The 26814-nt window shown below is 47.7% G+C and overlaps 2 protein-coding genes across 6 annotated transcripts in view; one reads left to right on the forward strand and one right to left on the reverse strand.

The window, feature by feature from the left end:
• The window catches only part of LOC142575692 (NAD kinase-like), a 160073-nt gene extending 154523 nt beyond the window's left edge, over window positions 1-5550 (forward strand). For all 5 annotated transcript variants that reach the window (XM_075685250.1, XM_075685251.1, XM_075685246.1 and 2 more), the window contains exons 8-11: window positions 2212-2311; window positions 3239-3396; window positions 3913-3995; window positions 5233-5550. In XM_075685250.1, the coding sequence (XP_075541365.1) occupies window positions 2212-2311; window positions 3239-3396; window positions 3913-3995; window positions 5233-5398 (507 nt within the window). In that variant the 3' untranslated portion in view covers window positions 5399-5550. The remainder of the gene's footprint in view (window positions 1-2211; window positions 2312-3238; window positions 3397-3912; window positions 3996-5232) is intronic.
• Window positions 5551-8868: 3318 nt separating this feature from the next.
• Window positions 8869-26773, reverse strand: LOC142574530 (carbonic anhydrase 7-like). Its single transcript, XM_075683591.1, has 5 exons — window positions 26572-26773; window positions 22554-22702; window positions 20532-20621; window positions 19213-19437; window positions 8869-9111 (listed from the first exon to the last, which is right to left on the reverse strand). The coding sequence occupies exons 1-5, from the start codon at window positions 26771-26773 to the stop codon at window positions 8869-8871; spliced, it is 909 nt and encodes a 302-aa protein (XP_075539706.1).
• Window positions 26774-26814: the final 41 nt, after the last annotated feature.

The following is a 26814-nucleotide window of genomic DNA, read 5'->3' on the forward strand; positions in this document are numbered from 1 at the left end:
GCTTGCATGTAATACAAGCGATTTTTCTTATTGGGAAAAGGGGGGAGGAAAAAATCGCGAGAATGAAAAAAAAAAGGAAAGAAAGAACTAGTCCAAGTACAATATGATCAAAAAACAAACCTCTAGAAGCTTTCTCGGCCGGAATACAATACGATGTGTGATGATGCATAATGCAGAATGTGTGTGAATGTGTGAGCGTGCGCGCGCGCGCATCATGCTTCAAAACTTCGGTCGTTAAGAAAGAAATGTTAGACAAACCTCTGCGCGTCTTGTTAACCAGTTTAATGAAGGCAGAGTTCTAGCTTATTGCCGCTGCTTTCGTTTATTGCCTCTCTTGCTATCTTACATTAGGAAAGCATCTTATCTCTTGGTTACCCGTACTTTGCTGGAAACTCGGACAAAATTGCAAGGTTGTGGCCGAAAACACTATATATTTTGCCAACGTCGCTAAGTGATGATCAGAATGGTGTCTTTTTTATGTTTGGTTGTTCTATTGCTTGTTATTTGTTTTTGTTTTTAATTCGATGGTAAGTCAACCCGTCTATTTTTCGCCTTTTACTTCTTTACTGTACACTCTTAACATCGGCTTACCGTTACTTTCAGCACGGCATAAAATTCAGCGATCGTATCTTTTTATTGAAGCAACAAAAGCAATAAATGTCTTGTACAATAGCGCATAGATCTGCCGCCTTCCGTTCGATAATTATCATCATCTATACGTGCAAAGCAGGCATGTAGCGTATGACGTTTCTTTCTTTTAATAATTAATTGCACCTACGTTATTTGATTGCAGCCATTTTTCCCCTACTGATCAGCCACTCGCCCGAAATTTCGTTGTTCGCAGTAGTCTTATGTACCACTTTCATTGTACGGTAGCGAATTATTGTTCTATAGTTCTACATGCTTCTCAAAACGTCAGTAATATGTACTTGTAAGTCTTTCACCATTTATTTCATATTTATTCGGGGGTATCATAATTTGTTGCACTGTTGTACATTTCATGATTACTATCATGGTTTCGTAATCCAAAAATCCACTGCCTTCTGCCGCGGCTTATCGCGTAAGCTGGCCAAATGAAATGCATATATATATATATATATATATACTTCGTCACAGATCATCTCGCGCTCTTAGCTGATCCCACTGCCTTTGAACTTGCGGTACATGTGCAGTAAGGCAAAGCAGAAACGCTTATCCTTTATTACGTACCTAACGAAGCCGGAATGCATCAACTGGGCTATCAACGAACGCGAGTCTAGGAATGACAGTGAGTAGTCTGTAGTTGGTAAACTGAGTTTGCGTGTGTTCCCTCGAGTCTAGTATCGGGAAAAGAGGACGGAATGCGGTGACTAAGTCCTTTCACTGACGTCACGCGATTCTCAGCTGAATCATGACGCGAGCCGCATTTTAGGAAGCGCTGAATTAACGTTATGTACTGTTCGCGTTCCTGGCCAGCCGTGTAAACTGCTCTTCTAGCCTTATTACTTATAGCGCGCACTAAAAACACGGGCGACGAATGGAGATGTACGAATAATGGAGATGTACCGACTCGCCCAGCTAGCTACCGTACCACTGCTTTTGTAACCGGCAGTGAAAAAAAGAAGCCTTGCTTGCCGTCCTTATGTACAGTGTTTCGTGCATCGCTTGTTCAACTCACTTAAGTAGCTGCGAAGCAAGAGATCGCCATTGCAATAAGCAATCGCTGACCGGTTATCTATGTCCGGCACACCGCTGCGCTGGCGGGAGCGACAAGTTTCTTGCAGCGACAGAGAATTGGGCAAGTTGGTATATGTCCATGGTTGCAACAGTATTTGCAGATTGCTTGCCTTTTCATTCTTTCTTTTTTTGAGGGGGGAGAGGGGTGGGGCGGGGAGTGTTGGTTGGTTTGTTTTTCCCACCTAAAGCGTGTGGCATCTTCGAAGTTTTACATGTTTAGCTTAACGGTTGTGTTTTTACAGCGACTATTTGTGCAAGCTGAGAGGATTAAGGCCACGTGACAGTTATCCTTTACACGTATATATTGTTCGTTTTTTTTGCAATAATATTTAGTTCATATATAGTCAGCACCGTTCTGTGTCCTCTGCTTTTCGTCAACCTTGTCTTTAATCGCGCTGTTGCCGCCATGAAAGTCTCTAGTAGTTGCATATTTCAAGCATGCTCGGATCCAAGCACTGGGGCCAAGTAACCATAGAATTCGTTGCACCTGCGCAGGTTCTCAACGAGGTCGTCGTGGACCGGGGTCCGTCGCCCTACCTGTCCAACATCGACCTCTACCTGGACGGCAAACTCATCACCACTGTCCAGGGAGATGGTCAGTGTATATTGATGACCGTACCACGTGACATCGCTTACGTGTGTGATCATTGAATAGCGGCTTCGTTTGTTTAACACGGGCCCCATGAGCAAGGATGCCCAGAGAATGGCAGATAAGTTAATTTTAGAAAAGAAAAAGGGAGGGTGGGGGAACAAGCTACTATCACTGCATCACAACGCAAAAAGCTCCAACAAATCAACACACAGCATTTCACAGCAGAGCTGCCACAGGCTCTCCAGACTTGTATATGTGCTTCGTTGATGAAAGATATCCAATGGTTGGATGTATTCTACGTTGCCTCCTACCAAGTGTGCGATTTGCTGTGGTGCTTAATCCGTAAACAGACGTCTATTACGTGGTTTTCTTTGCTTATGGTAGATTATGGGGTTTTACGTGCCAAAACCACTTTCTGATTATGAGGCACGCCGTAGTGGAGGACTCCGGAAATTTCGACCACCTGGGGTTCTTTAACGTGCACCTAAATCTAAGTACACGGGTGTTTTCGCATTTCGCCCCCATCGAAATGCGGCCGCCGTGGCCGGGATTCGATCCCGGGACCTCGTGATCAGCAGCCTAACACCATAGCCACTGAGCAACCACGGCGGGTTTGCTTATGGTAGTGCGTATGTTCTATATAGGCAGTCCATGTTCCGGTCTGGTGGCTGGCCGTCGGCAATGGATCCAGCTATTTTTGCGCCAATATTAACACTGAACCGATTGATTTATTGATTGATTGATTGATTACTGACCGACTACGGGTAATTAGTCGAGTGGTAAATTTGTCACCGATTGATTGATTGATTTATTTATTTATTGATTGATTGCATATAGCCAGCTGACTAATTGGTGACTTACTGTAGTCGGTTGATTGATTGAGGGTCACTGACTCGTGGGTTCACTGGTTGTGCCCTCCGACCCGCGCAGGTCTGATCGTGTCCACGCCCACGGGTTCAACGGCGTACGCGGTGGCGGCGGGCGCCTCGATGATCCACCCCAGCGTGCCGGCCATCATGGTGACGCCCATCTGCCCGCACTCTCTCTCCTTCCGCTCCATCGTCGTGCCGGCCGGCGTGGAGCTCAAGGTGCGGAACACACGCGGGCCCACCGCTCGACGCCTGTGCTCCATTGTGCGATAACGGCACGCATGTTTCAGTCTGTCGCGGACAATTTTGTGCTGTCCATAAACGTGTGTCAGTTTACGGAATTCCGGAACACCGGATACGTCCGCAGCAGTGACACAGCGCTATGTAGTATGCCCAATCGAAAAGCTCTGCGCCGTATTGTGACGCTTTCTTCAACCACTGCGCCTTAGAAGCTCGTTGTTGCGGTGTTGTTCTTGCAGTTAGGAGGAAAAAGAAAGAAAAAAATGACGCCACTAATGTATTAATGATTACTGCTGCCCGCGCCTTTGCACAATAAGATTGGCAGAACGTGGTTATAGCTCTGTGCGCTCTGGCAGACGTCAGGCCATGAGTGTTCCGGATTCTGCAAACTCACCGCGTGTCGTTGACCGTCGCGGCTGTTTCTCGCACCAAGCGCTGCAGGTGTACAGACTGTGCCCCCCTGATCCTTCTTTTCCTGCACCCCTTTCTGCGCAGATAATGGTATCGCCCGAAGCCCGAAGTTCGGTATGGGCCTCCTTCGACGGTCGTCTGCGTCAGGAGCTTCAACATGGAGAAAGGCGAGTTCACTTGCTTAGGCTTGCGAAGCTCACGTAACTAGAGAAGCGCATTGAAATCGTGGTGAAATTCATGCATCTGCTAGGGAGTGCGCTAATGGACCTTTGGTGGCTCGCTGACGCTGCTTCTGTAAAGGCTTATCCGCGAGCATGGCTGGAAGAAGAACAGCAAATATAGCTGATCGGTGCTGCCACTTTACACGACATGTTATGGCTAAACCGCAAACACCCAACGACAAAATTAAAGAATGTAGCACCGCAGCGTGCTTTAACTGTCACTTTGTCGTTTGTATTTTTGTGTTTCAGTCATAACGCAGTAACAACGGACCCACTGGCCCAGTTTTGTACGATTTAAGCGGCAGTTTGTTACATGCTTGGGTATCAATCTATAGGTTTCTGCGTGCTACGCATTCAGTTTATGTTTTTGAAAAATCGCAGCTTTGCGAACCACGATATCTGCCTGCACAACTTTCGACATTTCGTGCGGATGGTCTTGCCGCTAGCATGTTTCAATTAGGTTGTCGTCCCACTGCTCATACTTTCTTTTTTCTCTCGGCGTAACGTGCAAGTTCATTTGGACAAAAAAGAAGGGCACGACGTTACTGCAATCAGTGTACCTTGTTCTTGTAACGCAACTCCACCATATGTGGCCTGAAAAATTCGCGCTTTGTGTAAGGCTGGGGAACGCCGTTTAATAATTTTTTTTCTACCCATACGCGTACCCTTGGACGGATACGTAGTGCTGTGCGTAATAATTGTGGCAGACAGACACCAGCAACATTTATTCTATTTATTTCCTTGAAACGGAACTTGCTGCCAGGCGAAGTTGTCTGCCACTGTCAGACGACAAACAGACGAAATTCATTTCGTATAGGCTTCTGCTGTTCAGGGATTTCTCAACATAAACCACCGAATGTACACTGTCTAAAGTCCACGGACTGTCTATGCTCAATAGTGTACCTCTGCCTCTTATTGAGGAGAGGGGGAGGGGGTGTAAGCAGAAAGGGCATCGTAGTAGAGCGCTCAGGTTCAGATTTGACACACTGGACTTTACTGGCGTGCGTTAAATGGTAAGCGCTCGAATGCCTTTGCACTCTGCGTCCGTTGGTATCCGTTGTTTCTGTTGACTCATCTAAGCTCATGTTTACTAGATGTGTAACTGTTCGTATACAGATAAAAACAAATGTGCGAGCAGTAGCTATAATCGAAGCACTGGGACGCCTCTCTGTCTGTGACGCAGCCTGAAGGTGACGACGTCCATCTACCCGGTGCCTTCGATCTGCGACCAGGACCAGATATCGGACTGGTTCGACAGCCTCGCCGAGTGCCTGCACTGGAACATGCGAAAGAAGCAGCGTCAGCTCACCGAAAGCGTCGACGTCGAGACGGTCACGGACTCCAAATAGCGCGCGACCTTTCCGTTAAACGCGCCCCGAGGGAGTCCCCACGACGTTGTCCTTCACATCTCCCCCTCACTCCCTCTCGTTTTATTTCAAGCGTTATTCTTGCCGTGTTTCTGCTCTGTATACAATTTTCATGAAGGAAGTTTGATCGCGATCGTCCCGAGTCGTTGTTTACCGTCAAAGTTTTTTTTGGCACCGGGTTCGGCGAAGGGAGTGTTTCAGCAGGAGGCGTTTTCTTTAGCAACCGCGACTCCTGACCCAGGAGACGTAGCTACGTAATCGGCAGGCCACCTGGGCACGCGCAAGCAAGACGGCGCCTACAACTGTGTGCTAAAGTTTTGTATTGTACGGGTGCCTCGGTGCGGCACCTAACACTGCGTCAATATGGTAATTCGTGCCGCATTCTTGATCGATCACCTACAGGGATACCTCAGCTTTTGCGTGACGTAGCGTCCGCCACGATAACGCACTGCAGCGACGGGCAACCTACCGGTCTAACCAAACTATGCGATGTGAAAAGAACCGTTGATGGCAGCCGTGCCATTCGATCGTTTCGTCACATTCGTTTCAGCTAGCTGTAAGGTAACCAATCAAGTCTTGCTGAAAGTGAAATGCATTTAAAACTGATCTACCGAAAAGAGGGCTCTGCGGTTGCGATGCGCGCAAATTCCGCCATCTTTGTCCTTTCAGCCGATCAAGGATCGCATAGATGGCACTATACGAGCCAGAGTTGACAAGATGGCAAAATCTAGTGTCCAGAGTAGCACGCCGTGGATCGTGGGATGTATTGCCCATTTCGCAGAGCTATAGAGCTTCTAAATCGTTATATCACGTTTTAGGATTAATTGCGCTGCCACTCTGTCGCTGCGGTTATTATGCTCGCATGGTGCAATTTGCGCATTTGCGGCACGATATAGCAAGCAAGTGGTGCAGTATAGTGCGAAAGTATACAAATATACAAATCATAACTTTGAGCTAAAAGCGCTGTCTTCTGGCGTCCTTGCGCTCCGCCGTTTATATGTGCCGCTACCACTGCAGTGGTCGAACGCAAGGAGGATCGTACACCTGTTTGTGTTATATAGCACGAGTGTATAAAAGAAAACATGACCGCTCCTGTTGTATTGATTCAAAGTACACAAAGGCTGTTAGGCTTCGAGAGCTTGAGCAGGCAGGCCAGGTCCTTGCTCTAGCTCACTGCACCCTGCGGATGCCTATATGCTGGCTCTCTTGGATATATAGCTAGCGCGAGTTGAAAAGCCTGTCAGTGGTCAAAATGCTGTCTGCTCTACAGTAACATCTTATTTTTGTACTTTTATCCTCAATTGTTGAAACGTGAACATAGTCTGAGCCGTCTCACTCGGAGCCCCCAAGAGGAACATACTTTAGTAAAACATCATGTGGCTACAATCTATAAGTTACATCGTCTTGTAGTCTTCGTCAACGTCGAATGTGAGTACTGTGCCGCCTTTCAACTAATGTATGGCGATTTCGTCTCCTAAACAAACAAAAAAAAAAAGGATACGGCTTTGTCGCATTACATTGTCCTTGGTGCGAAGCGGTCGTCCAGCATCACGTGAAGAAACGCTTCTACTTCACTGCGCATATACAGCTCCGCGAACGTCGAAACGCGAGAGGCAGCACATCACGCGTTTTGCATCAGGAATATAACTTTTAACGCATTGTCATTCACGGGGCAAAGCCGAGCTAACAGCTCCGTATAAATTTCACCGCATAGCTTTATCACAGGATGAAATCGACCGAACGCAAGTGCTATTGGTCCAATCAAGATTCCGCGCTTCGATAGGACTAAGATTTTGGCCCACGGGACATCTGCATTTCATCCAGAAGATCCTGGATTATGCAAGTGCGCTGTCACATAACAAGTAGACGCATTCATTCTGGGATACCAATTGCTCAGACACTCAAGCGACAATTACTCTTTTTATCTTCGGTGAACTCGGCTTTGTGATGTATTTCACAGACACGAACTACAAAGGTCGCTAAAGAGAAGTATAAAATTAAGTTAGATTGGTGGATTACAGTTCTCTGCAGTGCCAAATATGATAGGAAAACGGAAGTAGTGTCTCAACAGCACTTTGGACGATAGCACCCCCTTTATGCATATCGCACGTTTCGGACAGCACCTGCATAGCGCCATAGCGTAGCCCATTGTTTAACAACGAAAAAATATTACGCTGAGTTCAAAAAAAAAAAAAAAAGAAAACGACTTACAGGCGAGGCTACAAAAATATAGAAAAGTTTGTCTAGAAATCTGATGTCACAATAAATCGTGCTTTGCGTGCACGGTTTGTTGGGTGCACTGTAAAATAATTCGAAAAAAAAACTTTCATTTTTTCCTCTAATGTTGAACTTCTTGCCGTCATAAAAAAGGTAAACGTAGTTTTGAATTAATAATCTGCCCATATAACCGCCAGTCCAACTCATCAGTTCCCATTTAAGAAGCTGGTAAAGCTCTAGCTCGTACCTCACACCTCAACACGTGTATCGCGAAGGTTGAAGAACGAAGTGCCATGTAAATAAAGCAAGACATCACTGCTTTTCGAAACGATGCCGTCCATTCCGTGCGTAAAGTTGTCGTACCATTAACCTGAGAAACTGTTTTATTAGCTTTATTTTAACGTGACTACAAATGGCAGCGCTCGTGATTAGCACTACGGAGCATGAATTGTCCAAGAACTGCAACTTCACCGGTGCTTTTTGCCGGGGGTTTAAAATAGCAGCGCCAGCAGCTTTGTGCGCTCCAAAATAATTTACCTTTGAAGGTGAATAAAGGTGTAAATCGGTCTATAACTCACACTTGCACCCAGGTGAGCCCTTTTGACCGATTTACACCGTTTTTAGGGGCGTAAATTATTTTATAATACGGGCACGGCTTTTGTACAGTGATACATGTGACGGCGTCAAATGCTCGTACCATGGTTGACAGCTCACGGTCGTATATTGAGTATATAGGGAACAACGAAACGACGGTAGAATCGTGGTCGAAATATTGTGACAAGACGCGGTACCGTAGTGCTTCGATTTGGACCAAAACAATGGACTCTGTATAAATACTGCGTTACTCGCATCGTTACGCGTGCAGTTTCACCCCCGCTGCAGAGCTCCACTATTCAATGCACCCTGTGATACGAAGCCGCGCAGGAATCCCACTCTTCGATAAATCAGATGCGAAGCGTCGAAAATTGAACGTGTGCAGTGGGATGTAGCGCGAAATAAACCACCGATGTTGCAGCGAGTCCAAGGATCGAATTGCTTCCGAGTGAACATTGAAATGACAGGAAGGCTATTATTCAAAGCAATATGGGGCCACAAACCATACACGCATTGTGGAACGACTCCCGGAATCATATACGGCAGGAGCTGTCGTCGTTCGATTTAAAGCTAACTAGATATCCGGAACTGTGCGAGTTCGTGCATGCACCACACGTCGGGTATAACAGCGCCGTATTCTCTTAGCACATGCTCCACGTGGTGGGCAATGGCCCCATAGTCGTCAACGTTAGGCTTAGCAGTAGCAGCGCCAGTAACGCTGCCGTCGGCGGTGCTTCGGCATGGCTGACGCCGCTGCTGCTGAAGTACTTGAACGAGCGGTACACGTCCCGGTTCTGCGCCTCGAAGGTGGGCCTCAGCTGACCGGCCATGTGGTAGACGCAGTAGTTGAGCGACACGAACATGTTCTTCCGCAGGGTGTCCAGCTGCGGCGCAAAGCATATACCGTGTATAGCTTACGTAGACCATCGCATGGAACAAACCTTCTATGCGATACGCGTTCGTGGCAAAATCAATGACAAACCTGCTCATTTGGGTTGTGCTAATTCTGTGCAACATTTGCACGCTGATCTGCACCCCCTCCAGTAATATGAAAGGGAACAGCCAAACTTCCTTCGTGAGACGCTGTACCGCGACTAAACACCCGTGCACGCCACACATGAAAGTGCTCAATGAAACAATGTTCAAAGTGAAAGCAGCGTTTTACTGTTGGCAGACGTCAGATTTGAATTCACATATCACACGTATAATCTCTGCTTTAAAAAAATTTAAATGCGACGTTCTCTCTCGTATTACGACAGCGCACTTATATATTTCGAGTTGTTCAAATAGCGAATAGCGAAAACTCTCGAATCGAATACGGAACATCTACCTGCTTCTAAACGTATGAGAGAAACATGTGGAGGAAATGCAAAGTAAAATGAAAACTTATTTGTTTCTGCACGCAGAGCTATTGCAGGGCCATCCAAACGGACAGCTTGTGGATTACAGAGAAGTAAAAGGTCTTGCAACGGACGCCTGTGGCATGCAGGTTCCAGTTACATTCGGCCACAGTTCAATATACGAAGAGGTCAAGCATTTTAATTCACCGAGTCGAATACCCCGATTGCAAACTGAAGTACAATGGGTTCCTTTTCAAAATTTGGGAGAATCGTGCAATAGCTTTATCGCACCGGAGGCGTACCAGCGTAGGTGCGCAGCGGAAGACGCCAGCAGCAGCGCTGCTAGCGACACCTTGTAAGTTTTAGAAACGACGAAACCCAGCCTTTAAGACGCAAACTCCAGGAGAGAAGTAGACAGACGCACGCTGGAACAAAAACAACCGCACAGAAGTTCGCAAGGCAGCCAGAGCGCGCATGCGTCGTACATACCACGTGACTATCAACAAAACCCAAAACGACATCTAGTAACCACATACTTTTTCTAAATGAGCTATCTCTTTCTTTGACAGTGATAACGAGGGTACACTATAACACATTGACTGTGACCATGTTTCGTGTCTGTCTACTTCTCTCCTGGTGTTTGCGTCTTAAAGGTTGGGTTCCATCGTTTCTAAAAGTACGTACCAAAAGGCCTAGCAACAGATGCTTCTTGTAGCAATCATCTGCCTCAGAGATCTTGCGCGCGCAGGTTTAGCTCCGGCCGTCCCATTCGCCGCGCTCCGCAACGAATTAGTCCCAAAATGGCGCTGTCAGCCAAGATTGTAGGATTGATGGAAGAAAAATAGGGAAACGACAAAATACGGAGACGTACAAAGGCACAGTTCGCAACAGGGGATCAGAAAATTTGGGCGCGGTAGTTCATAGCGTTTCTTTTTTCATTGTTTAACCTAGGTAGGAGATTAGACAGTATAATAGCAAGAGCTTGGTGGCGCAACCCACCGCCCCGTTCCAAAGGGGACGCTCATAACATCCGTCCATCCATCCGGGTTGGGCCTCTTTTGAAGTCGGAGAAGCACATATCAAATTCAGCTTTGAATAAAGACTCAGGAACCTGGATGAAAATAAATGGGCAGCTGAAGTGCACGAGTATCTGTAGTTGAAAAGCGCGGACACAGAATGGAGGAAGAGGCCAAGAAAGTTGGCAACCAACTGCAGGGTAATTGAAACTGTAAATAGACAACCAGGAGTCATCAGAAAGAAAGTGAGAGAATCAGAGACGGTTAATTGAATGCAAAGAATAGAAACAAAAACGACAATGGAGAATTACAAGAATGAGAAGAAAGAATAAAGCGTTCACACTGAAAAGAGCCCTGTGTACAAGAAATGTAATGCAAAATGATGGAAAGTTGGGCGAGTTGGTACGGTGACATGATCTTGGATTGTAGCGCGAAGTGAACGCGGACACAGAAAGGAGCAGACAGGACGAGCGCAGATTTGGTAAGGTGACATGATCTTGGATTGTAGCGCGAAGTGAACGCGGACACAGAAAGGAGCAGACAGGACGAGCGCAGAGTTGGTACGGTGACATGATCTTGGATTGTAGCGCGAAGTGAACGCGGACACAGAAAGGAGCAGACAGGACGAGCGCAGAGTTGGTACGGTGACATGATCTTGGATTGTAGCGCGAAGTGAACGCGGACACAGAAAGGAGCAGACAGGACGAGCGCAGAGTTGGTACGGTGACATGATCTTGGATTGTAGCGCGAAGTGAACGCGGACACAGAAAGGAGCAGACAGGACGAGCGCAGAGTTGGTACGGTGACATGATCTTGGATTGTAGCGCGAAGTGAACGCGGACACAGAAAGGAGCAGACAGGACGAGCGCAGAGTTGGTACGGTGACATGATCTTGGATTGTAGCGCGAAGTGAACGCGGACACAGAAAGGAGCAGACAGGACGAGCGCAGAGTTGGTACGGTGACATGATCTTGGATTGTAGCGCGAAGTGAACGCGGACACAGAAAGGAGCAGACAGGACGAGCGCAGAGTTGGTACGGTGACATGACCTTGGATTGTAGCGCGAAGTGAACGCGGACACAGAAAGGAGCAGACAGGACGAGCGCAGAGTTGGTACGGTGACATGATCTTGGATTGTAGCGCGAAGTGAACGCGGACACAGAAAGGAGCAGACAGGACGAGCGCAGAGTTGGTACGGTGACATGACCTTGGATTGTAGCGCGAAGTGAACGCGGACACAGAAAGGAGCAGACAGGACGAGCGCAGAGTTGGTACGGTGGCATGATCTTGGATTGTAGCGCGAAGTGAACGCGGACACAGAAAGGAGCAGACAGGACGAGCGCAGAGTTGGTACGGTGACATGATCTTGGATTGTAGCGCGAAGTGAACGCGGACACAGAAAGGAGCAGACAGGACGAGCGCAGAGTTGGTACGGTGACATGACCTTGGATTGTAGCGCGAAGTGAACGCGGACACAGAAAGGAGCAGACAGGACGAGCGCAGAGTTGGTACGGTGGCATGATCTTGGATTGTAGCGCGAAGTGAACGCGGACACAGAAAGGAGCAGACAGGACGAGCGCAGAGTTGGTACGGTGACATGATCTTGGATTGTAGCGCGAAGTGAACGCGGACACAGAAAGGAGCAGACAGGACGAGCGCGGAGTTGGTACGGTGACATGATCTTGGATTGTAGCGCGAAGTGAACGCGGACACAGAAAGGAGCAGACAGGACGAGCGCAGAGTTGGTACGGTGACATGACCTTGGATTGTAGCGCGAAGTGAACGCGGACACAGAAAGGAGCAGACAGGGCGAGCGCAGAGTTGGTACGGTGACATGACCTTGGATTGTAGCGCGAAGTGAACGCGGACACAGAAAGGAGCAGACAGGACGAGCGCAGAGTTGGTACGGTGACATGACCTTGGATTGTAGCGCGAAGTGAACGCGGACACAGAAAGGAGCAGACAGGACGAGCGCAGAATTGGTACGGTGACATGATCTTGGATTGTAGCGCGAAGTGAACGCGGACACAGAAAGGAGCAGACAGGACGAGCGCAGAGTTGGTACGGTGACATGATCTTGGATTATAGCGCGAAGTGAACGCGGACACAGAAAGGAGCAGACAGGACGAGCGCAGAGTTGGCACGGTGACATGATCTTGGATTGTAGCGCGAAGTGAACGCGGACACAGAAAGGAGCAGACAGGACGAGCGCAGAGTTGGTACGGTGACATGATCTTGGATTGTAGCGCGAAGTGAACGCGGACACAGAAAGGAGCAGACAGGACGAGCGCGGAGTTGGTACGGTGACATGATCTTGGATTGTAGCGCGAAGTGAACGCGGACACAGAAAGGAGCAGGCAGGACGAGCGCAGAGTTGGTACGGTGACATGACCTTGGATTGTAGCGCGAAGTGAACGCGGACACAGAAAGGAGCAGACAGGACGAGCGCAGAGTTGGTACGGTGACATGATCTTGGATTGTAGCGCGAAGTGAACGCGGACACAGAAAGGAGCAGACAGGACGAGCTGCGTCACCGTACCAACTCGCCAAACTTTCCATCCTTTTGCATTACGAGAAGAAAGAAATTAGACGGGAAAATCTCTTCAATAACACAGAGGGCAGTGCCTTGATATTTGAGGCTCAAGATCGTTGCTTAAGGACAAAAACATACCGGAGCAAATATTCGGAAATAGATGAGGCATGTGTATGCTGCAGCGAAAATCTTGAGACCACCCAGGACATCCGAATGGAATGCGAAGAGATTCACCGAGTGAGAACCGTAGGTAACGTACACCTTCCAGAAGCGCTTGGGTTTAAAGTGGATGGAAGAATCAACCGGTCAGCAGTCGAGATAAGCAGGAGGCATTTAGAGTACTGGTGGAAAATCAGCAGGGAAGGGATTGATACGACCGGATCTCTGTCAGAGCTAGCGGCACAAGGTAGATCTTTAAGGGAAAAAAAAGGATTAGGAGATGTGTACAAAAATGCTAGATAACATGCATAGCATACCTGATTAAAATCAAGCAGGCTAGGAGTCTATTTGTCACCGCCCCGTTTCATAGCGGATGCCATTAAATCATAGTCTTCAAAAAAAAAATATATATCCAGTGACACCATAGATAATGCATTAAATTCGGCAATATGACAAAAATGGCGAAATATAGAAAGGTTCACACAAATGCGGTCGAAAGATACATACACTATTTCGTTTAATGCATTTGAAATGTTCTACAACTCGTAAAATGTCTTGCGTAACAATGAGTAACCGTACCTGGAATTTCTGACAAGATGTCTCGTTTCGGTGTGCAAGATCACAGCAGACGTAGTACGAATGTGGCATTCAATTTTCGTCAGTCCACTGGTATACAGTACGCTTGTAACATCACCCCCTCCCCTTTTCTTCACCAGTTTAAGTGTGTGCCAGCTGGCTGCCTTGTTCTAAGCAATCCTTGGGCCTGCACATATGTGGTTGCACTGCAGGTATCCGCTCCAATAAGTTCAATAGCACATATCTGCTGACAGAGTACATTGAACATACATTGTGTTCAGCTGAACACAAATAAATTCAGAGAATAGAAATCCGCAATTAGTGAAGTATATAAAGGTGAACCTGTACGCGGATAAGAAAACTGCTGGCTCTCCCGTAATCAGAATAGATGCAAGCCCGAAATGGCTATCGGCAAAGCAGGTTGGTTAGAGATGGTACTAGCCACAATCCTAAAATGTGTATTACATGTTCGCAATGACACACCCTACCACACCACATCGCACTACGCCATGCCATACTGTGCACTGGTCCACATGGCGTCTTTTGCTGCCGTGTGGTGCCGCCACCTTCAACCGCTTTTCTTCTTCCAACAGTGCAGTGATTTCAGCGCGTGTCGCTGCCTTTTCTTTTTGGCGCGTCGAACTGGTCGGCTGCAAACAGGCGGCCGTGGTGTATTGTCAACTTCGTGAACGGCCGCATATTCCTGGCGTTGTCGCCACATTCGAGCAGTCTCCTGCTCTGGCGTATGACTCGCTAAGTGATCCGTTTCCGGAAAACGCTTCCTACCTGGCCTTTCATTGCGCTGCATTGCTCGGCTTAAGCATTTGCGACGGCGATCTGATTGAAATGAACGGTGCAGAAGCACATGCGGCAACGATGCGACCCAGGCCTGAAAGCTTACCGAGCCGAAGTGAACCTATTTTGAACTGAATTTCATTGCGCATCTCGTCTCGGTCAAACAACTTTCCGCGGCACGCCTCCCGCTGCCGGCTTGGTCACGCAGCGTGGCGCCATCTCTCGAGGCGGCGCAAAGCCCGCGCCGTGGATCTAGCGGACCGCTGGCGTTGAAGAGAGCACAGGCAATCCCGTCTCAGAGCCAAAAGACAAAAATCAAGCGTATGGTGCCCTGTATCTGCCTTTTCAAGTTCGCTACTGGAAATGACAAATTAAACTTCAGCATGCTACAAGCTACAGCTTGAGTGAAATTGTGAACATTGGGAACAAATCGGAAGCACTATATTTGTAACTTCCTTGGGCAGTAACTAGCATATGTAATGCGGTCCTGCACCAAGGGTTGGGGGCCAGAGACAGCATTTTCCTAAGCTTTGACTGGTTGCTCGGATGATCTCGTTTCGTTCTCACAACGACGCCCGGATGTTCTCGCTTCGTTTTCGTCTTGAGTGCCCGGATAAATGATCTAGCTTTTGGCTCAAAGTCTCATAAAGGTCGCCGATAACGGGAGCTAAAAGTGTTTCATGCTTAAACAAGGACATAGTTTAAACACTGCTATGCCCTCGTAGCATATTTAGAGTAATACACATGAATGCCCTCATCTCGCAGCAGGCTTATTGTTTCTCTAGGCATTCAATAATTAAATAACATATCGTGTGTCTGAGCCATCATTACAAACCGAAGGCTCTTCATCAAGGCGCCTTTCATGCTCTGTCATCGTCCTCATTACTGAGCTTTCTTTCAGCCTGTCTTGCTTTAATATTTGTTCAAGCTTCTGGAGGCCTATTAGCGCTTTCTTCGCATCACGGTACTTCACGTTCCTTGACGTAAAACACGGTAAGACTTTACTCCGCGCTTATACTGAGCCCTTCCAGGGCTGAGATGTGGGGAGTTTAGAGGCGGCGTTATCATTCTCGGGGTCACAATGTCGGAAAGCCGTTCCAAGCGTTGGAAGATATTGTCTGGTATGGCTCCGGTAGCCAAACCTTCGCACTGGTACATGTCGTCGCACGCTACCTTGTTGTCTGGAGTGGCCACTGTCGGTGCGTCGGCTCGGCGATGCCGTTTGCGAGCCGCTCTCCCAACTGCGCTTACTCGCAGTGCCTTTGTGCGTCCTGCCGCTGGCTTTGAATCGCGGTCTGACGATTCGGAGCCACGGGGTCGACTTCCGCTTGGCCCCGCTCTTGCAGTGGCCTTGGGTTGTTTACAACGGGTCATCTTTAACGCACACTGAGCGCCTGTCTCTGACGGCTTCTGTCTTCCGGTGCTCTCTTTGTTCCGCGCGCTGCCCAGCTCTGAAGAGTCAGCTTCTTGGGTGCCGTTCTGTTCAAGAGCATTTCCGCAATCGCCCGTAGCGCACGCTTCGGACCGTGCCAATTTCCTTTGTGCAGCGTTGGTGCGCGTTCTGACGCCTCGTGTAACCTTTGATTCTGGAATTCCAGTACGGGTGCCTTTCCCAGCTGGCGTTTTGGCTAAAGTTGTGGCTACGAGCTTTTCAAACACTGGTGGTGCTTGCTGTTCTCTTGAGGCGGTATTCTGGCCCGCAGCGTCACCCTCCTGTCCTGAAATGGCAGTTTTATTTTGATTCTGTTTTTTTCGCATCAGTCGTGTCTCAGGTCTTCTAAACTGGGTATTTGATGGATGCTGCTCAATGACCACGGTGGGAGTGCACTTCCTCTGCAGTTCCGTCGCTGCGTTATCACCTAATTCACCGCTTATCTCTGGAGCGCGAATGCTGTGCTTCCCATGTGGAGTGCCAAGACCATCCAGTATCAATTTGCGCCTCCCCTTCATACTTGATGCTTTGTTGCTCATGGTTTGGCATAAATTATTGGCTTACGTACTCCGACTAGTAGTTCGACCGAATTCTCGTTATCGGCCCACGACTCGAAGGAGTAGCCGCACCGCAACTCTACTTAATTGTCGCTTTGGTAGTTTGAACTCCACTCGGAATGTTGGAGAATACGGTACTCGCTTTCAGACAGTCATGGCTTCTTTCGCAGACGAAATAACTCCGTGCTGTGCTTGAAACGTACGCGATACCGGCTTTGTCTTCTTCGCTCCTGCTCGTTGGTCGCCTTCAGTCTTGCCAATGCGTGGAGGCGGCTGCAGCACGGGTCCCACCGTCAGGAATGCGTAAGGACGACCATCGTCAGTGGGCGTTGGAACTGGACGCTGTATCTCGGTTCATGGTCGCGTCACAGCCGTTCGTAGACCGACGGCGCTCAAGGGCGGTAGTGTCCGTAATTCGACACGCTCCTGAGTCACGGCACAACGCCGGGCCTGGACCGCTGACAGCAACTCGACCCGCACGACTCGCTTGGCGTTTCAGGAGCTCACCACAATGCAGTCATGCGACGGGCAGTGTGTTAAGATATGTCTCACGCAACACCAGCGGTTTTAGGTCCAAGTGTCTCGGGAGAGACGCTCGTACGCACTATGCTGATTGCCGTCAACACAAGCAAACAGGGACCGCTCGACGTAAGCACGTCGCCTGCCAGAAAAAAAAAAGGGAAGCGTTGTGATCGGACCTCGAACTCACGCCGCTCTGGCTCGAAATGGCTCGAACAAGCAATGACGAGCGGAAAATCGCCCCTCGAGGACGTTGTAGTCGCTGCGCATGCGCGAGCTGACAGAAGTCGAGAAAGGAGGACAACTATCTTTCTTTTTTTCCCGGATCTCCCATGACACGATGGATCCGTAGTCGCTGCGCATGCGTGAACTGAAAGAAGTTGAATAAGGACAGTAGGCAAGGTGCACGGTTAAAGAAAGCCTCCTTGACAATAACCCTCTTTCACCGAATTTCATGTGATAAAGTTGCTTTTTTTTTTACTTCTTCAAGAAACAGCCCTCAAGCACAAACTAGTCTTTGCCGTATTAGCTGCATGACACCAGAACATCGCTCCAGAGGGCTCCGTGGTCACTGCGCATACGCGAGCTGAAAGACAATAAGGAGGATAACTCTCCCTAACCGAATGCCAAGTGATGAAGCTGCTTAAGTAAAGCGGGAATTGGGATAGTTGATGTTCATTCATTTTCCGATGAATGAAATACTAACGCGGAAGGACACACCAGACATGCAGACGGCGAGGCGCAGACTATCACTTGGTTTATTGCCAATGACACGTTTGCCCTTTCGTACGCAAGAAATTAAACCAAAACTGAAGTGAAAAGTAGCCCAATGTAACCATTTTGCTTAAGTTTTGAGACAAATTTGTCGGCATCATTCTTTAAAATGCGAGAAGTATAAAACCAAGAATTACAATGCACATCGTCATGGCGCATAAATGCTGCCACGTTGTGACCCGACGAAGCTAGGCATGTTGTCGACGTGTTGCGATCCTTGGAATCGCAGACCGAATTGATAAGAATAATTTCTAGCGGCTCCGGGTTGACCCTGTTCCAAAGCTACGTACTAGTTAAAGACATTCACGAGAAAACACGATCGTATTCGGCATTTCAAATGTAGAGACGGAGTTTTCGGGCAACATTCAGCGAAATGGGATCAAGGGCGCATACGCCCGTGATAACAACGCGGTTTTCTTGATATCACTCTTGCACTTTGATATCCATTTCTTTTAACCTCTGTTGTCGCCTGCGCAGCTGCAAATTTTCATCCCGTAATCTTGCATTCGTCAAGTTCGGACCACACATCCAGCGCCCTTACTGCCGGCGTAATGACAGCAACGCTAGTATATGCTTATGCAGTCTGCGGACGCGCAGACAACGCCCTCCTAGAAGAGGCGTTGGCATAGTGCTCATGCCAGCAGCGCAAGGCAGAACGCTCTTTCACCGAGCCAATTGAGCCGAGCGTTGACCGTGCGTCCACTTCGCTTCGCCGTTTTAAAGCGATAGCTCAAAGGGTCCCTACGCAGAAATCCGGCGTCAACCGTGAGACAAAATTTTCCACCAATCACAGAACGGCCCGCTCCGCCTTTCTACCAATCACAGAGCGGCGCACGTCGCTCGGTTCCTTGCAACACCACTATACATGGCGCTCGCCTGCGCGCATCCGCGGCAGCGGCGGCGCCGGCCGTGGGGGGCACAGAAAAAAAAAAGAACCAGAAAGCTCGCCTTCGTGCATAGCACTCGCCGCAAGTGTTTCCCGGTAAAGAGTGCGTCGCATAAGCTGCAGTTGCCGGGAAGCGTGAGAAGCAGTCAGGGACTTTAGCATGCTATCGCGTTCTGCTCTTAAAGGTGAAACTTTAGCCTCTCCCAAGCTTTCTTGCAGCCAAACGCACTTCACGATCTTTGGAAACCCTCTAATTACTCTCCGCGCACGAGCCACGCATGCGCCGTCGATATCGGTACAGCAGGACGGCGGTAATACGCCACGAGTATCCGTATAATTGCTATCGCAATAAAGACGTCCGCAGACCTGAAGCAATTCTGCTGGGAAGCAATCGTCACCTGGTCCTCTCCGATGGAGGCCGGCTTGGCCATCACCAGCGTCGGTATGCTGCTTGTGCAGGGCGGGAAGGTGAGCGATCCCGAATAGGCGTAGTAGTGCTGCGCGTACGGCGCCATGAGCGAGCTCAGCCGCAGCTGCACCGGCACCCGGGCGCCCCACACGCCGCGCAACTGCCGCGTGCTCTGCACGAGGGGCTCAATGGCCGCCACGCTGCCCGGCACCTCCTGCACAACGCGCGAGCTACATCGTTCAGAGAAGAGCGTCTTCTAGGGCATGATTTGTGAGGTGTATAGATCCTCTCCACCTCACTCCCGTGGTAGAGTGAGGTGGAGTATATATATATATATATATATATATATATATAACGTGGTAACGCGTCCGTGCGTAGCTTGCCGGCCTCCGCTGCCTCTTTTTGCAACGGATTCGACCGCTGTCTAGCCCGATCAAGATTGATCGCTATCGAAAGTGCCAGAGTGACACACGTATAAGTACAATGTTCATGTATCACAACCCTACGGGAACACGCATGCCGCAACCGAGAATAGAAGCACCGCGGAGGCGACGCGATCAATTCTGAGGCAATGAATGGCTAGACTCCGCACAAGCGCCATCTGTGTATAGTGAGAGAACTAGCCGGTGAAAATTGTCTGGGCTTTCGCTGCACTGAACGGCATAACGGAACCAGGCAGGTCACAAACAAAAGGACTCTTACTGAATGAATTAAGATACACAACGAAACCAGAGGAAACATAGGGGATGTTAATTGTCATGTTTAATTGAAATGTAGATATAAAAACTCATAGGGCGGTTACGAGTGGGTAACGCGAATGTTTAGGCGTTAGCTGTGGTGTGGGATACGCGTTACCGCTCCGAATATCGAGCTTGCCAAATCGCTTGGAGGTCTGAAAGTCTTCCATGGCATTTCAATGTAAAAAAAAAATATGGGGTTTTGCGTGCCAAAACCACGATCTCATTATGAGACACGCCATAGTGGACGACTCCAGAAATATGTACCCCCTGTGGTTCTTTAACGTGCACCTAAATCTAAGTACACGGGTGTTTTCGCATTTCACCACCATAGAAATGTGGCCGCCGCACACACACGCTCGCGCGCGAGCGCGTAAGATTTTACTTGCGAAATTCGCTATGCAGGTAGAGTCGCATTCAACTATATAGAGGTATGGCTTGAATCCAAGCACAGCCAAAGAGCGGCGATGACTATACACGTTGTGGCAGGACATGTGCGCAAGGGCTCTGATCAATGCGATGTCCTTCTTAGGCGAGACCCAAGCCTCAACCTGCGGCCACACATACTCACGCGGAAGAGGACGGACACTATTGCGACGCCGGAGTTCTCGTACAGGCAGCTGGTCGTGGTCGGCTTCTTCGAGGATAACAGAAGCTGCATCTGCATGGGTGGAGGAAGAAGCGCATGCGCGCATACCACCTGTTCATGAAGTTCACATGTACCACGTGTTCAGTTCAGTTCAAAATTCAGTGGCGACACATAGCAGTAAATGCGAGATAAAAATGCCTGGGCATTACGTCCCACTTCTTCTGAGGTGCCGGATCCATGATTTAAAGCGCGTGTCCTCCCCGCCATTCCAAATTGTTGTTCAGGAGGTTACTCGACGTATGTTCTGCGAAGCGCAACCGGCGGTGGTTGCGCTTCGCTTATCGCGGGCTTCTTTCACGATCGGAAGGACACTTTTATGTAACACGTATTGAACAACAGAAAGCTGTGTCAGGAGTTTTTCATTTTGGTCTAAAATTTTCGCATTGAGACTTTTCACCTAATTATACTATTTGAGAAGTTGATTAACTAATTAAGACTAATTATGTAATTCGGCGGAACGCACAAAAAATAATAATCTGATTATCTGAAACAACAACACTGATTCTCTTCAGCTACGTGGCATTTGAATATTTTTAAATCTTGGTGCATGATAGTTGGGACACCTTGTAAAACGGGGGAATTAACAGAATGAGGTTCGAACCATGCAGGCTTTTAGGGGATCATATATTTGTACTGCTCTAATGTGCAGAGATTTTAATAGCTATGAATAGACGCTTACAGAGAACTGCAACGGGATGTTCTCAAGCATGAAGGCATATATGACGATTTCGCGCGGAGTTTCTCAGGCAGATATATACAACCGAGTAGTACGCATTGTGTAGGTAAGCCGGAAATGCGCAGAAATAGGGGCAATCCACCAAGGACTGAAGCGAGAATACCCTCTCCGTTTGTCGTTGTTCACATTCTGTGTTAAGGGCATAGAAAGACTAAAAACAAGCGGGCGGCAGAAGATATCACACAGATTTGTACCTTGAAAGCGTGTACATGAAATGACGGAAGAGGTCAAGAAAGTTGGCAACCAAGTGCACGGTAATTGAAGGTGTAAGTGGACAACGAGGAGTCATTAAAAAGAGGGAGAGAAACAGATATGGTGAATTGGATACAAAATGTGGAAGCAAAAATGTCCGTGAAAACTTACACATACGGAAAGAAGTCAGGGGAGAAAATCTGTACGAGAACACAAGTGACAGTTATTTGCAGTTGGAGGATCGAGCTGGCTGCCTGAGGACAAAAACATACCGGAACAATTACTCGCAACTGTATGGGGGCAAGTGTCTGCTGAAGCAAAAGTCCGGAGGCAGCTGGGCACATCTTGATGGAGCACGTCGCCATGATATTAATTCAGCAAGAACCGTACAGAACGTACACCTTCCAGAAGAGCATGAACTCAAAGCCGAAGGGAACATTAACTGGTCAGCGCCAGAGATAAGCGAGAGACATTTATAATATCGGTGGAAAAGCAAGGAAGGGATCTACAGAGCCGCGGTCGTTACAGAAATAAGTAGCTGTACAATACTCAGATGGAGGTTTTAATGAATATACGAGAAGGTCAAGGAAAGATGAGCAGCATTTTGCACTGGCTCAGATGCACTAAAACCTGATTAGCTCAAGCAGGCTAAGGGACTATTCTCCGGCTCCCCGTTTGAATGTAGATACCAATAGCACCAGAAATAATCATCACTATAAGCACCTCTCGCGCTCCGCTAAGGAGCTGACTTCGCCCCCTCACGTGTCCCCTAATTGCCCTGACCGTTGCCCATGACCTGGGCTCAAAACGTACGTATCGTATTTCGAACCCATCGACTCATCTGGTAAATGTCGACGAATTAAAAACATCCAGAAAGGAAGCAACATAGTATGCAATTATTATCATTACAAGTTAATAATAATCATCATCCCAACCTTGTAACGAAAACTGTAAATTAAGATTCTTATTTTCATTACAAGTTGCACAACTGCAGGTGCATAAATCAGTCGGCGCACCTCGGCGACGTACTCCTCCTTGCCAATACGATGCTCGGAACCGGGCCCCGTCGGACGCCCGAACCGCAAGATTGCGCGGGACAGGTTGTAGCGGACTGCCAGAGGACCACCGTAGAGGCTCACCGTCCCGTCCATGAGGGTCATGTAGACTGCGAACCCGACGGCAGCGCGCAGCGTAAGACACGCCCGTAGACCGACAATTCGTTTAGCCACAACTTCAGTTGCAGCGCCCCGTAACGCGAATTTATTGGCGAGTTATAGCTCAGAGGTCCCAGCGTCGACGCTACTGTGCATGTGCGGTACGCTGGGGTCTAAACTCTTCCATTCGTGCGGCACTTCGCTGCCGTCTCCGCTAGAGCTACTGGTAGCATATACAAGAAGAAAGGGGGTTAACCGAGGGGCCCGATTTTTATTAGTCATATCATGAAAAGCCAACAAACATGGACACCAAGGACAACATAGGGGAAATTACTTGTGCTTAATAAATGAAGAAACGATAAATTAATGGAAAATAAAGTGGATGAAAAAACAACTTGCCGCAGGTGCGAACCGAACCCACAACCTTCGCATTTCGCGTGCAATGCTCTACTTGGTAGAGCATCGCACGCGAAATGCGAAGGTTGTGGGTTGTGGGAAAGTTGTTTTTTCATCCATTTTATTTTCTATTAATTTATCGTTTCTTCATTTATTAAGCACAAGTAATTTCCCCTATGTTGTCCTTGGTGTCATTGTTTGTTGGCTTTTCATGATATGGTAGCATATACAGTAACTCTAGTCTCCGCTCGCTCGCCGGGCCCGCTGGCCCGTAAACCCGCTGAGCTATAACGCTCCGTTGTTGTTTGGTATAGTAGAAGGGTACTCACAAACCGTGGCAATTTTCTGAACCGAAACGTACACAGCAGGTTGTGAAGATGATGAAATAAACTTTGTAAAAGAAAGATAGAGCCGGCGGTATTGTGTATGTCGATCTCAGGTTGGTGGCTTCCTTAATCCGGATGAAATATTTATATGTCATTGCATTGTTAGATATAACTATGTACAGTTTTAGATGTTTAGATTATGTGCAATTATCCATACGCACAGCATTTGACATAATCACTCAATGTCCATCGGTTGACTAATTGTGGTTCCGATCGTGTCTTGACCGGTGACATCAATGGCGGTTACACTGGTGGATTCACCAGTTATGGTAGAGCAAGCCCAATGTGCATCACATGCTGACGTCAACGCGCTGCTTATGGAAGAACCTGGAAGAACCCAGATGCGCTATGCCTAGAATCCGAGGGCGGATGACGCTCGCACATTGCTTCATCGACGCTCTACCGGGTCTGAAGGTCGCAGTGAGCGCTATGTGGGCGGTTGATAACAGCTCTGAGCTCCGAATACAGTCCTATATCACTGCTTGAGGTCACTGCTTGAGGCGATCGTTTAGTAAAGCAATGAAGGGGGCTTGTTGGTGAACGCTCATGTTTATATTGCCCTCAGTTTTACACAGACGATATAAGTGAAGGACGGGACGTGGACGGACGTAGCGCAACGTCCTTGCACGCTACGTCCTTCCACGCTACGTCCTTGCACGCTTCGTCCTTCCACGCTACGTCCTTCCAGGCTCCGTCCGTCCACGTCCCGTCGTTCACTTATACCGTCTGTGTAAAACTGAGCGCAATATAACCTTGAGACGATCTGTTAGGCTACACTGCTTTCGGGATCGGCCCACGTAAATGGTTTACATTCGAAAAAATGCTTCGCATTAAAAAGAGAACGCTCTTGAATAAGGGAAATTTGTGCTCTTTAAATATAAAGAAAAGATGGCAACTTAAGGGACTTGTGATAGCATGTCCAGTTTTCTTTACGGGCATATGCGTGTCCTTGCTGGCAGCAACATTAGTGAGGTTTTCGATGTGCCGCATCGGAAAACAGATACGTTAGTAAAAACAGGCAAGAAGCGGAAACTACATTACAGACTACAAGCAGTAAAACAAAGGGATTTTAGTTCATTCATTTTGTAGCATTTGTTAATTCGACCTTTCGGGTGATTCAGCCAAATCTTGCCGGCCCACGAGGGCCGTATTGACGGCAGTCGTCTCTAATAAGATTGTGGGCGTTTGAAATGGATGACCGTCTAAATATTTCTGTGGTGGGAGACCTACGTATAATCGCATAAGTAGAGTAACGGTTTCTAGTTAAGCGGATGGTTTTGATCGCACTATTATGAAAACTAGAGTAGGTGCGAGAAAAATAATACATATTGCTTCTAAAGTGCACTTCCACAACGCGAATTTTTCAACTAGTTTTGCCTCGAAGAATAGCTCGCGACCTTTCCTTTATGTTTTCTTTTTGTATTTTTTCAACTGAGAAGCACCGTGGAGTTTATGTACAAGGTGAAATTATGCTGTTTGCCCGTAACTATACTTAGGTTATCCAAACGAATTTAAGCTGGTTCAAAGCATATCCAACTGTCATTTTTTTTTTTGCGATCCATAGTTATAACAAAACAGCAAAAAAAGGTTTTAGTTCGACATTCTGCTGACTGTCAGCCTAATTGCGAGGCGTCATTGCTTATAGCTTTCACGTCTGGTGCTGTCAACAAGGTGTTTGTGGTGAAGTGTCCTCGTCTGCCATCGGCTGGATGTCAGATTCTGCCATACTTCATATCGCTGAATTCGCCACTCTTTACTATGATCGCCTAACACGGTAGCTATATGTTCGGGATGTTTATTTTATCATTAACAAAATACTTAACATCACCCGTGACATGTAGCAGAATTCTACTTCTTGAGCTAGCTTACTCGGAGAGTCAGAAATTATTTGCAGAAAAAAATGAGAGTGAATCTACGACTAAATAATACTTTTGCTAATTAACGCTTAACCCAATTACTTGACGCCACACATTGCAATATACACATTGTAGCAGTTGACATTTAAATTCATATCCCCTTGGAACGAATACTGAGGATGACACCAGTTTCGAGATATGCATTCCCAAAATTTGCGACGAAATGCATTTAATACATCGCTCAAACGGGGCTGTGCGTCAATGACAGCACCCGCGAACACTCAAACAAGGTTAAAAAACGAGCTAGAGATAGGCAATCTTCACTGAATTACAATGAATGCGTCTGCAAGCCGTCTTTTAAAGATTTGACCTTCTTTTCAAAATACCGCGATGAAAGCGCACGTCTTATTTCTGAAGCCTTTCACATCCATAATAGCGGCGACGCTTACGTAAGCTTCCCTTCGATTTCACTCCTTCCGAAAGAGATAGCTTTCCTGTCTCATTAATTACTATTTATTGCCCCTGCACATGTTGAATTTCTGTTCCCTTTTTTGTTTTTGTTCTGCTCTTCGCGATAGTGGTATAGTATATTTATGCTGACTGAACTAATAAAAATAGTTGGTTGTTAGTCAGCGCTGTGGTCTGTGTCCTTCTCTTCGTCCTGTCTTGAAGCGCTGTTTTCTGCTCGTGATTCGTTTGTGTACCAGTAACTTTTGAGCTTCAATACATAAAAAGTCCTTTTGTTGAAAAAGTGAGTGCAACAATAGAGCGTTCTTGCAGCAATATTTGACTGCGCTTATCTCAGAACTGGTACTAGTTTCAAAATTCGTTCCAAGTAGACGTGCCTTATGAAATCACTACTTTAAGTTCGCGTACCCCAACATGCGCGTTAGAGTAAGTAGTTGAAAATCTAATTAGTGAGAGTTTGTTCATTTTCACGCGTATTACTTCCCGTGTATGTAATCTGTACATTTTCAAGAACTCCAGCTCAATAAGTAGATTTGGGCTGAATACCGCGGGTGATTTAAAAGTAGCTTTAAAATCGTTAGCGTTAAAATAAAACGCCCGGTATATGCTCACTCCTTGATTGGCTCTGAAAAGTAAAGAAACGAAAGTTGCGAAAGTCAACAGCATGGCGGAACTGAATAACTGTGGTGTCCACGACGGAGGAAGGGAAAAAGCATTCTACGAAATGTGGAAACGAAGCAACGCCCTGTATGTACGTATACAGACGCCACCCACTGCCGTGCACGCCGTTCTCGACGACGTAGCCGTAGAGGTTCTCGAACCCGGTGTAGTAAAGCGTCTTGAACTGGCGGAACTGGCTGTCCAGGTACTGCACGTGGATTGGCGACTGCATACCGTCACCGCACGCCTCGTACCGGGTCTTCCAGTCCGGGTACTCTGCATTGTATGTGCTCACACTGACCTCTGCACCACTCATCTGCGGACCGCCCCCGTACTTCCCCAGCACCCGACCAAATA

This window comes from Dermacentor variabilis, chromosome 3, assembly GCF_050947875.1.
Source record: "Dermacentor variabilis isolate Ectoservices chromosome 3, ASM5094787v1, whole genome shotgun sequence".
NCBI lineage: Eukaryota > Metazoa > Arthropoda > Arachnida > Ixodida > Ixodidae > Dermacentor > Dermacentor variabilis.

What these genes read in the sequence shown, in the direction of transcription:
- LOC142574530 (XM_075683591.1), bottom strand. Translation starts at nt 26,773, where the DNA reads ATGAGTGGTGCAGAGGTCAGTGTGAGCACATACAATGCAGAGTACCCG. An exon ending in CGAGAACGGCGTGCACGGCA is followed by an intron (nt 22,703 to 26,571) that starts GTGGGTGGCGTC and finishes TCGGGTTCGCAG; the next exon opens with TCTACATGACCCTCATGGAC. An exon ending in CCTCCATCGGAGAGGACCAG is followed by an intron (nt 9,112 to 19,212) that starts GTGACGATTGCT and finishes TTTGCGCCGCAG; the next exon opens with CTGGACACCCTGCGGAAGAA.